Genomic DNA, 12,623 nt, shown 5'->3' on the forward strand with positions numbered 1-12,623 from the left:
CACTTTGCTTATTTTTTTCAGTGTTTCTGAGCCTCCAAGCCATAATCATGGCATAAAATAAAGTGGCTAAATATATGTTCAATCAAAAAGCTTTTTGGAGCTGAAGTGACATATTGGATATCTTGTTTATACAAAAACAGTATGTATTTACTGTCAGATTCAGCTGGCATGGCTAGGGATTTGCCCAGCCGCGCTTAGTCAGTTTCACTGCCCGAGCGCTAGCAGAGGAGAAGGGGAAGTGAGAAACCGCGAACTGATTAATGGGCCAGCTGGTGCCGCTTAACTAAACCACAAGCGGATACTTTGTGTCAACACCAATTTGCCTCGGGTGCTGCGGACAAAGGGGAGAGCAGTGGATTAGAGGTAAAGCAATCAGCGCGCGATTGGGAACTCTGGGCTTTGTGCGCAACAGAAAGACCCAACGAAAACAACAACAATGCCATTGATAGAAAGCAATCCAGAACACAAAAAAACTGGACTGAATCTGCCATTTGAGTGAAGGGGGGATTATTGCAGGTAATCTGTAACCAAGCAATGGGCTAAGCGTGGGAACAGGGGAACTATAAATTGTGTTGTAAAATGTGCCAAGCCAATCCTGGCTTTGCCTGTACTTACTTACGTTACGCTTGAGTAAACTTCTTTGCTGAACACGTGTGTCACGAGAGTTTCTCTGAGAGGAACGGGGTAAACCTTACATTTACCTAGGTGGCAGAATATAGTATTGGCAAGTATAACATACTGTTTGTGTTTTCATGTCAGCCATACAAAGTAGACTAGAACATGAAACCTGACTCCATAGGAAGGCTAGAACAATACTTTATTGAGATAAGCTATAATAACAGGGTCTCTTCTGAATACTGTCTTGTTTCCCAGGACTTGAAGAATGTTTCAGCTTTCTTTGCTTATGTAATGCTTCTTGCCAGTTTCCCTCAAGGTCATCTCCCTGACTCTCTACACTTCACTTTAGCGGAAGTGTAGAAAGAATCTGAGAGTTGAAAGTGACAAAGAAGCTGAAGAAAGCCATCTCTCTTTGTCCTAGGATTATGTTAAATTTATGTCTTTTTAATGGGATAAAGCAGCGGTTCTCAAAGTGTGTTCTGGGGAACTCTGGGGGTCCCCCGGACCTTTTCAGGGGGTCTGTGAAGTCAAATAAATAAATACTGTAACATTTCTCAGTTTTAATTTCTAATGCAGTAAATATTGATGGATATAACCCACATAAGCCAAAGCTCTTTGGGGTCCTCAGTCATTTTTAAGAATGTAAAGGGGTCCTGAGACCAAAATGTTTGAGAACCTCTGGCCTAAAGGACCTTTCAAGCACTGAGACAAAAAGGCTGTCTTATCTGATGAGGAAAGAATCCGTTTACAGGGTGAATAGTGGGTTAAAGTTCTCCACTTGTGGGAAGATGGTATCAATATGTTTATCGGTGGTGGAAGGGCAAATGCATATACTTTTCCTCCCTCCCCCCTTTTTTCCCTTAACTTCTCAGATTTCTTTTTAACTTCTCTTAATCTTGTTCCAGACTCATGCTCAAGGAGGAAAAAAAGTGGTGCAGACTGATGGATGGAGAAATGGATCTGTAGAAGAAAGACTGGAGTATGCCCTTGTTAAGGTGAATTTATTGCTTTTTTGGTGAGCTAAAATTTGTTCCGTTGCCTCCTTGACTAGGTTTGATCCTAAGGGAAAGTTGCTGGAGAGTGCCAGTCCAAGCCTGTCATGCTGTCAGGGTTCAGCTTTCCAGGATTTGTTCCTGATGGATTGAGAAATACAGTAGGCTTCAAATGGCCCATTTGGGTTCTTGATCAGCAGGACTTCTCTTGAAAAATGAAAATAAATGCCTATTCCTATTTCTTACAGGTTTAGATCTAGAACAGTGTTTTTCAAGCTTGGCAACTTTAAGATGTGTGGACTTCAACTCCCAGAATTCTGTGCATGCTGGCAGGCTTAGATCTAGAGCCCCTTCAAAGCATCAGCACCTTGTAATGAAAAATGGAGGTTCACCTGAGACAAGGCTGCAACTAGGTGGAAACCAGCTGCAGATTATGCTAGTAACTGATTGAAAATTCTGAACAATATGCAGTGAAAGTCAGAATGGGCTTCACAGTTGAAACAAAGTAAACAAAGACTCCCTTTGCTTAATTTTTTCTTTGCTGTTAATTGCACTCTGCAGATCAGAAGCTGCCAATATGAAAAAGGAAGTGTAACTCTGGGTACTTCAAGAACAGCCTATCTATTTTAAAACTTAACTCAGAGATCCTTTTCAGAATACCCATGCACAATTTTTGGAAGTGAGATAATGAGGAGGCATCCTGCCGGTGAATGGCTTTCCTCTTTTCCTTTGCCAGGCTCCTTCAGGATTATTTTAGAAAAAGCTTGAAAACATTGCCTCTTATGCTTTCACCATGAATTGATGCTACTAGTATGTTTTATCCCTGATGTTTTTTTTACTTTACTTATTTTGTAGGTTTAGTTTTGAATTCAGCTTTTGGTATTATTAGCCTATTTTAGCATCCTGAAATTACTATAGTCTCTTTTCCAAAATGTCCTTGAGGGCCCCACTTTTGTAAATGCAGTAGATAAATGATGCTTGTTGTGCACAGATATAAACTGCTTTAATGTTCACATTGTTGATTTTTTTCCAGGGCATTGAGAAATATGTGATTGAGGATACTGAAGAGGCTAGACAAAACAAAGAGAGGTATCCCAGACCCCTGAATATAATTGAGGGGCCTCTGATGAATGGCATGAAAATAGTTGGTGATCTTTTTGGAGCTGGCAAGATGTTTCTTCCTCAGGTAAAGAAGAAGATGTTTCCACTAGCCTATCACAATTTATCTGTGTAATTAAAGATTCCACCAGTTTGGACCAATGCTTTCTTTGGCTTGAGGGAGGATCAGTGTCTGGTTCTTAGTGCTTCAGGATGTTATAGTAGAATATGGGAGATTGCCTTATACCAGGACAGTCTGTTTGTCCATTTTAGCTCAGTACAGTTCACTCTGATTGGCAACAGCTCTCTTGAGGTTGTAGTGGCTTACACACACACACACACATTTTCACATCCCAAGATTCACTAGTTAAGTCTTATGGAAAAGACATTCCTTTACAATGAAAGAATTCTGAACCCAGGAACTTGATTGAAGTATCAAAACCAGAAGTGGCTCACAGTCCTTCCACTGAAATTTCTGGTTTCCTTTAATGGAGAGCTGAGAGTAGGAACAAATAATATGGCTGCTCCTGTTAAACAATTGGGAGGGTTTTGTTTTGGTTTTATGGATTGTGGTTTTTATCCTTTTACACTTATATTGTTGTTGTGAGCTGCCTAGAGTTGTGTTTAAGATGGGCGGCCATTCAAATCTTAAATAAAATGAATGAATGAATGAATAAATTGGAAATCCTTGCTACATCCATGTAGCATTCTTTGTAACAATATGCAAGTGCTAGTCTATAGCCCTTAGATTTCCTAATGGTCTCCCATCCAAGTACTAATTACATTCAACCCTGCTTAGCTTATAGTCCTAGGATTTCCCCTATTGGCAGTCCGCCAGATCTAGCTTATAGTTCTTGAATTTCTTCCCATCTAAGTATTAACTATGTCTGATCCTGATTAGGTTTTTTCTTAATACTGGCTAGGTGTCACCTGCTGCAAACAATCCTTTAGTAATGGAGATGAGATGGTTGAATGTGGGACCTTATGTATGAAAGCATGTGCTCTAATACTAGAGATACCCTGTACATTAAAACGGGTATTATTTTATTTTCATTCTTACTAATGATTATTGCTGTTCTTACATTCAGTTGTAAAGATAGCTCTTCATCCACTTGCCCAGAATGGATAACAACTGCTTTCTGGGTTAGTGGCTTATTGGACATATAATTAAAACAACCTCTAATACCCCGATGTATGCCAGCAGATAAAGCTGTATCTTAGTGCATGGGCTAGTTTAGTCCCTTTTTGTATTTGTTTATACTTGATTGACAATATGTTCACAATTGGTTATTTCTTTTCATGTGTTAGCTTTTAGGTTTAATAGTTAGATTTAATGCAGTAGTCTTTTGTACACAGTGCAATGCAAGCAGATGCAGCTTTGCAGATGTGGGTTGAAGCTGTAGCACGGCTCACTTTATTTAGGCAGGCAGCGGGTCTTGGAGGGCTGCAAGCATTAGTGTACTTTGCTTGACCAGCAACCCACTGTAACAATAAATCCACCAGGATAGGTTTGTGTTGGATTTGTGACACCATATCAATGTGATCCATTGGAAGAGTTTCTCTAAATTGACAGAAAATGGAGAAACTGGTAGAGGAGTTACTTAGTTGGCATTTATTGATAACCTCCTGTTTTTTGGCAGCTGGTATTGTTTGCTTTCAATATACTCTTGAATAAACTTATTTTTGACCATTATCACGGTTCTTTCCCTGAATCTGATTGTACAGGTGATTAAATCCGCTAGAGTTATGAAGAAAGCTGTTGGTCATCTTATCCCATTCATGGAGAAGGAAAGAGAGGAAATACGTGCGTTGTCTGGTAATATGGAAGAAGAGGCAAGTTTGCAACTCCAATGCTTGATTCTCTTAAATTAATTTTTGCTGCAGTTGCATTATAGATTTTTGTGTGGGGCAGGAATTGATGGCATATCACAGCAGCAACTTCTGCAATAAATAGATCCTCTTATACAAGCTCTCAGTCACAGAAATGGGCAGCTGATTGGAAAACATAAAATTGTCCATTTGATATTTTGCCAATAAAACAAACAGAGCGATAGTATGCGGTGCTATGTAGGGATCCATAACCATAAACCTGATACTTAATTGGATGAGTGTTCAACAGACAAAAAAAATAACAGTAGCAAGAACAGTTTTTGACTCTCTGGGTTGAGCTGAGTTTTTCTCCATCATTTTCGGTAATATAGTTTTCCAATGATGTGGTCTGTCTCCATTGCCAGCTTTGCTTCTGTGCACCCTTCTTCCCATTTGGTACCTCTCCCCTTAGTTTTACAAGCTAATTTGCGGATTGCTTACCGGTACAATCTCATATAGCCTGACTACAGTTTCTGAGCAAAAAGGTGTGGAGCAAAAGGGTGCTAATTGTCACTAGACAGTCCTAGTTAATCAGCACAGAAGAGATGGATGGATCAGACCTTTTGGGGTCCATGTCAGTAAATACATTAGTAAGTCCGTGCCATTTTATTTCTGGGTTTATTGGCATTTTTCTTTTTAAAAAATCTGCATTGTTCTTACTTGTTTTAAAAGCATTTTGTGGTTTGATATATAACATGATACAGTTTTGAGGTTGAAAACTGAATTCTGGAGAAATGCAAATTCATTTGGGAGGTGTGAATCAGATTGGTTCACTTCCAAAGGCAGAGCAAACTAAATCCTTGGACTTCCATGCTCTGCAGCCTCTTGTCTTAGGAAGCATCTGTCAAGCTAATGTCTAGCTGCTCATTGGAAGCAATCACGGGGCTGGAAGAAACCTGAGACTTTGTGCTGTAGCAGATTTTTTTCATTCCTAGCAGGCATGAAAAAATGAAATAACAGCAGTTGTTCTTGTACTTCAAATTGTTGCGAAGGCTGGGTTGATTTAAGAACAAATTGTGAATTTTATGCTGTCTTTGGCATTTGGGAAGGAAGTGAAATGAGGTAAGGCAGGACGCTGAGTGGAAAACACAACAATCAAGAAGCTTACTAGCTTTAAGATGTATTTATTTCACAGCCACATGTTTATTTAAAAAGGGGAAAGTGTGTAAATCAGTATGGAATTAGGCCAGTCCTGTATTATTACTCACTAATAGTTGGTATATACGGCAGACTTTTGGAAATGCTAAGTGCTGCTATTCTAATAAAGAGGGATGGGGAAGTGTGTGCGTGTGTGTGCGTGTGTCGGGGGAGGAGTCTGCTGGCTCCTGAATATGAGTTTTATCATTGGGATGCTTGCTGCTGTCCTGTCTCAAAATGAGGTACATATCTCCTGGTGTAGAAGCTCTCCGGAGTGCAGTTACCTCCCAGAATACTCACTGTAGTGCCAGAAAAACAGCAAATATAGAACACTGGTTATTATCTTTCAGAATGGATGGGTTTGCTGGAGGCTTGTGCCAGGACTGAGGAGGAAAGCTATTTGGTCTTGTTCCCAATTAGTCTGCTCCAGATCATTTAATGATAGAAATCATCTTGTTTTTATCCTGAAGGTGTCTTAAGAGTAAATGTATGCACTGGTCCACATAGCAGCCCAGTCTTTTTCTTCTCATTCCCATCAGTCTTAGGATTCCCCTAGCAATTGGGTCTGTAATTATTGCTTGACTATTCTCCTCTGACTTTTTTTTTTCCAGCTTGATTAAATTAGTGTGCCCTTCTGCTCCAGCCACGCAGGCTTTCATGAATGTAATTCATAACGATACCAGATAGTGCAATACTGTGGCATATTCTGGATGTTCATTCTCCCCAGACTCTGCTATGTTTTAAGAAGATAGAAAAACTTAAGCATCATAGTAATGCAGAAGCCCTCAGCCATCAAAGCTTTTGTTTACCTTAAAGATTGATTATAACAAGGGGGTTTTAGGGGTTAGGGTTAGGGTGAAGTTGGAATATTTTTATGTACACGTGATGCATGCAACATATATTTAAAAGGAGCAGAGCTTTGAGAACCTGGTTGTGCATGCCATTTTTATGCTGTTGACTTCCTCCCATGGATGCCCCCGATGCAAGTTAAACATCTGGGTTGTGTACCTCTTTGTTTTGAAAACCAGCTATGCTCCAATCAGTAGAAAGCTGTGCAGGGCACTGATTTAAAGAGCCAAAGTTATGCAGACATGGTGACTTTTTCCCTGAATCTCTTGCTAGAATTTCCACCCAGTTGAGAAAAACATGCCAACGTTAGCAAAATATGGTATGCTAAAAGAGAGGCAAAGACTGATGTGTGTGCCTCTGTTTCTTTTTAAAACTGGTCTCTGTAGCACTTACTTTTTTTCATAAATGAGCAGAAACAAGGTTTAAAGGCATGGATATGCCACTGTCGTGCGTAGTTTAATGAAATGCCTTTGCCTTGAAGAAATTAATATAACGGTGTAAACATTTATATGAAAATATTCACTGAAGAAGTCAGTAGAGGAACATGGGATCCTAGACGTAGGGGCTCTAGTAGAGAAAATGCTAAGGCTGCCTTCTCCATTATGGCTAGGAATTCTGGGAGTTGCATTTCCAACATATATGGAAAGTACCAGGTTGGAGAGGGCTGTGGTACAATGCCCTGATCTACTTTTTTTCTTTGAATCACAGTCATTTGTGCTGCTGAAAGATGCCTTTTTACAAATAGTTCCTTTGCTGAGGCCATGTTCTATCATTCTGTCAAAAGTAAATTAAAAAAACAAAACAAAACAGATTTTTGTATTCAGAAAGCCTGACTCCCACAGGAGTAATATTTGTTAAATTCTATTCCCATAAGGATCAAATTAATGGATTGAAGAAATGAATGTATTTTTCACATTGTGGTCTGTGGAGCTGCAGCAAACTGCCCAGGATGCATTGTGATTCCTTGCTAGAGGGCAGATCTTTTAAAATATATTTATATGATGCTTTTAATTCTTATGTTCCTCCTTAAGAACAATTAAGTTGAGACATAATGACAAACCGAAGATAACATTATGGCCGGGGAACATTTCAGTCCAAGATTTTCCAAGTCTGGTTGGTCTGGAGTTGACAATCTGGCACTCTTATGATGGTTTAATCTGTAATTCCACAATCTTTATCATTTGCCTTGATTGAGCTAGTGAGAGTCATAGTCATAATCCAAAACATGTGGGACACAGGTTGTCTATATCTGCTGTAGCCACTAACCAAGTATTCCCAGTTTTTTGTTCTTATGGGCACAATATATTCACAAAATGATGGTTGTGGCAGCATGATGGTCAGAAGATGGTTGCCATGACCAAATTTATATTGAAGTTCATTATATAAAAGAGATGAAAAAAAGGCAGGGTCTTAAGATAGCAGACATATTCTTCTTCTTGTTTTTAACACTCTAAGAAAGATTATTTCCCACCCAAAACAGGTTCTACAGTTAATAGCCCAGCTCAAATAAATATAACATACAGTTCATTGCAAATCAGTTGTTTGTAAACAGTGATTCCCTTGTTCCTGCTCTTTACTGCTTCTCTTCCAAACCAATCTTTGCTTACACATACACATGCACAAATCTCCTCTCGCTTTTGGTCTTCATTCACTGTGGACTGTAACAAGGGAGGGGAGGGCCCGTTCATAAGCTCAGCAATGCCCAGTCCTGGGGCCAAGGCCATCATTAGAAAACAGGCATCCTTTGAGGTGGGAGGCTTACTTCCTTAGCTGTTGGAGGTGGAGGGGAAGAGAAGGGGACGGAAGGGGAGTCCTCCCTACTGTCACAGTTAGTCAGGGAAGGTTGGAAGCCACCATCCTCTCCAACTAAGCTGACTGCTGTGCCTGCCTTTTTCCTTCACTGCTGCATCCTTTTCACTTCAGGAGCAGCTCCTCTGCCCAAGAGTCAGTAGCTGGTCTTTCAAAGGTCCAGGCCCACCCAGTTCTCCAAGCTTTCCCTTCTGCTGAAGTAGTTCTACAGACAGCCCTTCTCTTATCTGCTCTGGGGGCAGAGGAGGACTTTAACCATTACATCATACTGGTTCTCCCCACTGACGTAGGGAAATGGGCTCCAGTGGCACCAGAGCAGTCTTTCTCATCGTTCTGTTGATCATCATGCCGTGTCTTGTGTAGATTAAATGTTACATTGTGTCTGTCAGCTGGGGCTTTCTTCCAAGTTGTAAAGTGGTTTGGGGCAGGGTGTTTTGACCTCTGGAGAATTGCCATCCTGTGATTTAGCTGAATTAAGTAAACCATTTATTCAGACAACAAAATAAACAACTTCTGTTACATGATTCATATGGATTTATCTCTGCTTTAAATAGTTGAATGTAACAGTTGTTGCAACACGATAGGAATTGCTCAAAAATGAAGTCTACATACATTCTGAAAATGGCTTAATTTTTGCAGGATCCTTATCAAGGCACTATTGTGTTAGCTACTGTGAAAGGTGACGTTCATGACATCGGCAAGAACATTGTGGGAGTAGTTCTGGGCTGTAATAATTTCAGGTAATGAGATTAGACCTTTTGATCTTGCAGTTCCCTCCTTGTACTGTAATTATTTGACATGCTAGAATTGTCTCCTGCAAGTGGGATATCTAATTATTTGGCTGAAGTGCTAGCTTTCTGGGAGCAGTTCTGCCAGAAAGCATTTTTTTCCTGGTAGGTAGGGATAAGGACAGAAGGTGGTACACATAACATTTGTCTATTCACACAGGAAAAGATTTAGTAACAGGCATTATTAAACTATTGCATGAATCTCTATAAGAAACAGGATGATAAAAACATGGGCCAGTGAGTCAACTGTTCCATCAAAACAAAGGCAGAAGCTTTTGGCATCAAGTGTCTTAAACTTGCTTTCGAGAACCGCCTGGAGTAAAATATAAAGTGTAGTTGCATAAAAGCTCTGCAGAAACTTGATCACAGTACGTGGCTGATTTGAAACGATTCAGTTGCTCCCTAACTCAGCATATTTAGATATGCATTTAATCTGGGATCTTTTGTCTGGACACTGGATAGCCTGCTCATAGGTCAAAGTTAGTAGGACCTCAGGATTTGCAGAACAATAATAAATCTTGAAATGCTCAGTGGCAGTATTACTGCCCAAGAAGTTAATTTCTCAATTGTCTGTTCTTAAATAAGAAGTCATTGGACTTAATAGAAAGTGTGACATACACTCAGGCAAGTGCGGTAACAACTAAGAATGGGGCAGGTGTGATACAAGAAGGCTCAGGTATAAGGGAAGATTACAAGCCAAATGTTGTTCTTTTTAGCTTCCTCCCAGGATGATTGATCTTTCTTGTACACTATAACAGAATTGGATTAATTGAGCATATGTGCATGTTGATTAGCAAACTACCATTTCCTCCCCCAGAGTTATTGATTTGGGAGTTATGACACCATGTGACAAGATACTTAAAGCTGCTCTTGAAAACAAAGCAGGTACAAGAATATTTGGTTTGTATTTGTCCAGTTTCATGGAGTCTCCAGCATATATTTGCATTATGTTAAAACATGTATCTTCAAATGCTAATTCTCACTAAATTCACTAAGAAAATGTAAACCAAGGTGATAACTGATATATCTATTTCTTTTTGAAAACAGAAGTCTTAAAATGAATTAGGATTTGTCAGAAAAATAGGGAGACAGTAAATTTGAAAAAAAAATGGATAAAAAGTCTGATTTGATATTAAGTAGTCTATTGGTGGATGTGGGTTTTTTTCCCCCTTCAATCTCAGTGCAGTGATTTACTTTACCCTGTAAGAGTGTAGCCAGCTTATAGAATTCAAATTTATTTTATTTATTTAAGGGGTCTGTGTTATTTTTCACCAAAATATCTAGGGTGATTTAAAAACGAAGTTAAAATTCAAATAAGATTACCTATATATTAAAAGACCTGAAAGAAGTTATAATTGTCTGGTGTTAAAAAGACAACAGTGTTGTGTTCAACATAGACATTTGAGATATTTAGATATCCTAATTATATCCATTTCCCATGAGCTGAATGTCCAGGATGATATCCATAGCTACATAATGTTAGGAGAAAGATCTAAGTCAGATCCATGGCTTCATTTAACAACTGGATGGTATTTTTGTCTTAATGTTTAAATAGACTCTGAAATCATAGAGGAAAAGTTGGAAATATTTAACCATTTATATTTAATAGATATAATTGGCCTGTCTGGTCTTATCACTCCATCTTTGGATGAGATGATATTTGTTGCTAAGGAAATGGAGAGACTAGAAATAAGGATTCCTTTGCTGATTGGAGGAGCAACTACTTCCAAGTAAGTTAGGGCTTTTTGCTATGGCCAGAGGATGTTAACCTAAATACTTAGAACTGCTTATGTAAAACAGAGTATGATTTTCAAAAGTTACTGTTTTATGTTCCTTTTGGATGATTTTAATCCATATTTATTAAATGTGTTTGTTTATATCACTTTAAAAATACCGAGTCTAAAATCAGGTGCCTGAATCCTAATCTAAGTTTCAGAGTAGTTATTAATTTCCTCACTGATAAAGAGATGTATAACACTGATTTTTTTTCTGTACAAGTACACATTTGCTTTAGCAAAAATGAATTTGGTTTTGCAACACTCAGAATTAAGCAGCCATACCTGTTTTGCATTAACTAAATTTACATGCAAAGGTCCCAAGAGAACTGTAGTATGTCATAGATTGAAGGAAAAACGTGATGGGATGAGAAAGGCTGAACTATAAGAAGAATTTCAAACTATTTCTTCTAGTTATAAATGGCCATCCTATCGGCAGTCCATAATGAACTTGATTTGGTTATGAGACGTATGCTGTAAATTTATGCCACTGTGTAGTGAGAATTACCTTTGCAGCCCTGAAAATGAAATCATGACTTTTAAAACATGTAAAGCTGGCATTCTTGGGAGTCTGAAAAGAGGATCTGGGAAATTCAGAGAATCATAGAGTTGGAAGAGACCTAAGAAGTTATCAAGCCCAACCCTCTGCACACTGCAGGATTCACTACACCATCCCCGATAGATGATTATCCACCCTCTGTTTGAAAACCTCCAGTGAAGGGGAAGAAACCATTCCATGCAGTAACCTATTTCACTGATTGACAGCTCTTACTGTCAAGAAGTTCTTCCTCATGTCTAATCTGAATCTACATCCTTGAAGTTTCATCCCATTAGTTCTAATCTTGCCCTCTGGAGCAAGTGAGAATAAGTCCGAAGCCTCTACAATGTGACAGCCCTTCTGATATTTGAAGCCAGCTATCATGTCCCCTCTCAACTTTCTCTTCTGCAAACTAAACGTATCTAGGACTTTTAACCATTCTTTGTAGTCCTTTTACCATCTTGATAGTCCTTCTCTGGACTTGCTCCAGTTTATCAATGTCGCTTTTAAACTGGGGTGTGCAGAACTGAACACAAGTGAGGCCCAATCAAGACACAGTAAAGTGGGATAATCACTTCCTGCAATCTGGACTTTGTGCTTCTCTTGATGCTGTTCAAGGTGCCATCGGCCTTCTTTGCAGCTGTATTGCCCTGTTGGGACATGTTGAACTTGTGATCCACTAGCTCAACATGTGTTCCTTCTCACATGGTCTGTTCTTAAGACAGATTTTCCCCATCCTGTACATGTGTCTTTCATTTTTCTTACCTAGATGCGTGACTTTATATGCTGTCAGAAATATGATCCCCTTCATGGATCACTGCCTTGTCGTAGCGAAGGGGCTTGCGTAACTCAGTGAAGCCATGAGCTATACCGTGCAGGGCCACCCAAGACGGACAGGTCATGACAGAGAGTTCTGACAAAATGTGGTCCGCTGGAGAAGGAAATGGCAACCCACTCCAGTATCCTTGCCAAGAAAACCCCACGGACAATGTTAAAAGGCTAAAAGATATGACGCCGGAAGATGAGCCCCTCAGGTCGGAAGGTGTCCAATATGCTACTGGGGAAGAGCGGAGGGCAATTCCAAGTAGCTCCAGAAAGAGTGAAGCGGCTGGGCCAAAGCCGAAAGGACGTTCAGCTGTGGATGTATCTG

General features: G+C 39.5%; 1 protein-coding gene across 5 annotated transcripts in view; it reads left to right on the forward strand.

Moving 5' to 3' along the window:
- MTR (5-methyltetrahydrofolate-homocysteine methyltransferase) overlaps nucleotides 1–12,623 on the forward strand; it is an 84,869-nt gene that overhangs the window by 53,334 nt on the left and 18,912 nt on the right. For all 5 annotated transcript variants that reach the window (XR_015796686.1, XM_088143889.1, XM_088143898.1 and 2 more), the window contains 6 exons: nucleotides 1,524–1,613; nucleotides 2,644–2,796; nucleotides 4,434–4,541; nucleotides 9,012–9,112; nucleotides 9,978–10,045; nucleotides 10,770–10,890. Coding sequence is in view for 4 of the 5 variants with exons in the window: in XM_088143889.1 (XP_088000015.1) it covers nucleotides 1,524–1,613; nucleotides 2,644–2,796; nucleotides 4,434–4,541; nucleotides 9,012–9,112; nucleotides 9,978–10,045; nucleotides 10,770–10,890 (641 nt within the window). In the remaining variant the exon portion in view is untranslated. The remainder of the gene's footprint in view (nucleotides 1–1,523; nucleotides 1,614–2,643; nucleotides 2,797–4,433; nucleotides 4,542–9,011; nucleotides 9,113–9,977; nucleotides 10,046–10,769; nucleotides 10,891–12,623) is intronic.

This window comes from Python bivittatus, unplaced genomic scaffold, assembly GCF_059951505.1.
Source record: "Python bivittatus isolate LINGU-HERP-01145 unplaced genomic scaffold, Pbiv_v1 ctg000020_np1212, whole genome shotgun sequence".
NCBI lineage: Eukaryota > Metazoa > Chordata > Lepidosauria > Squamata > Pythonidae > Python > Python bivittatus.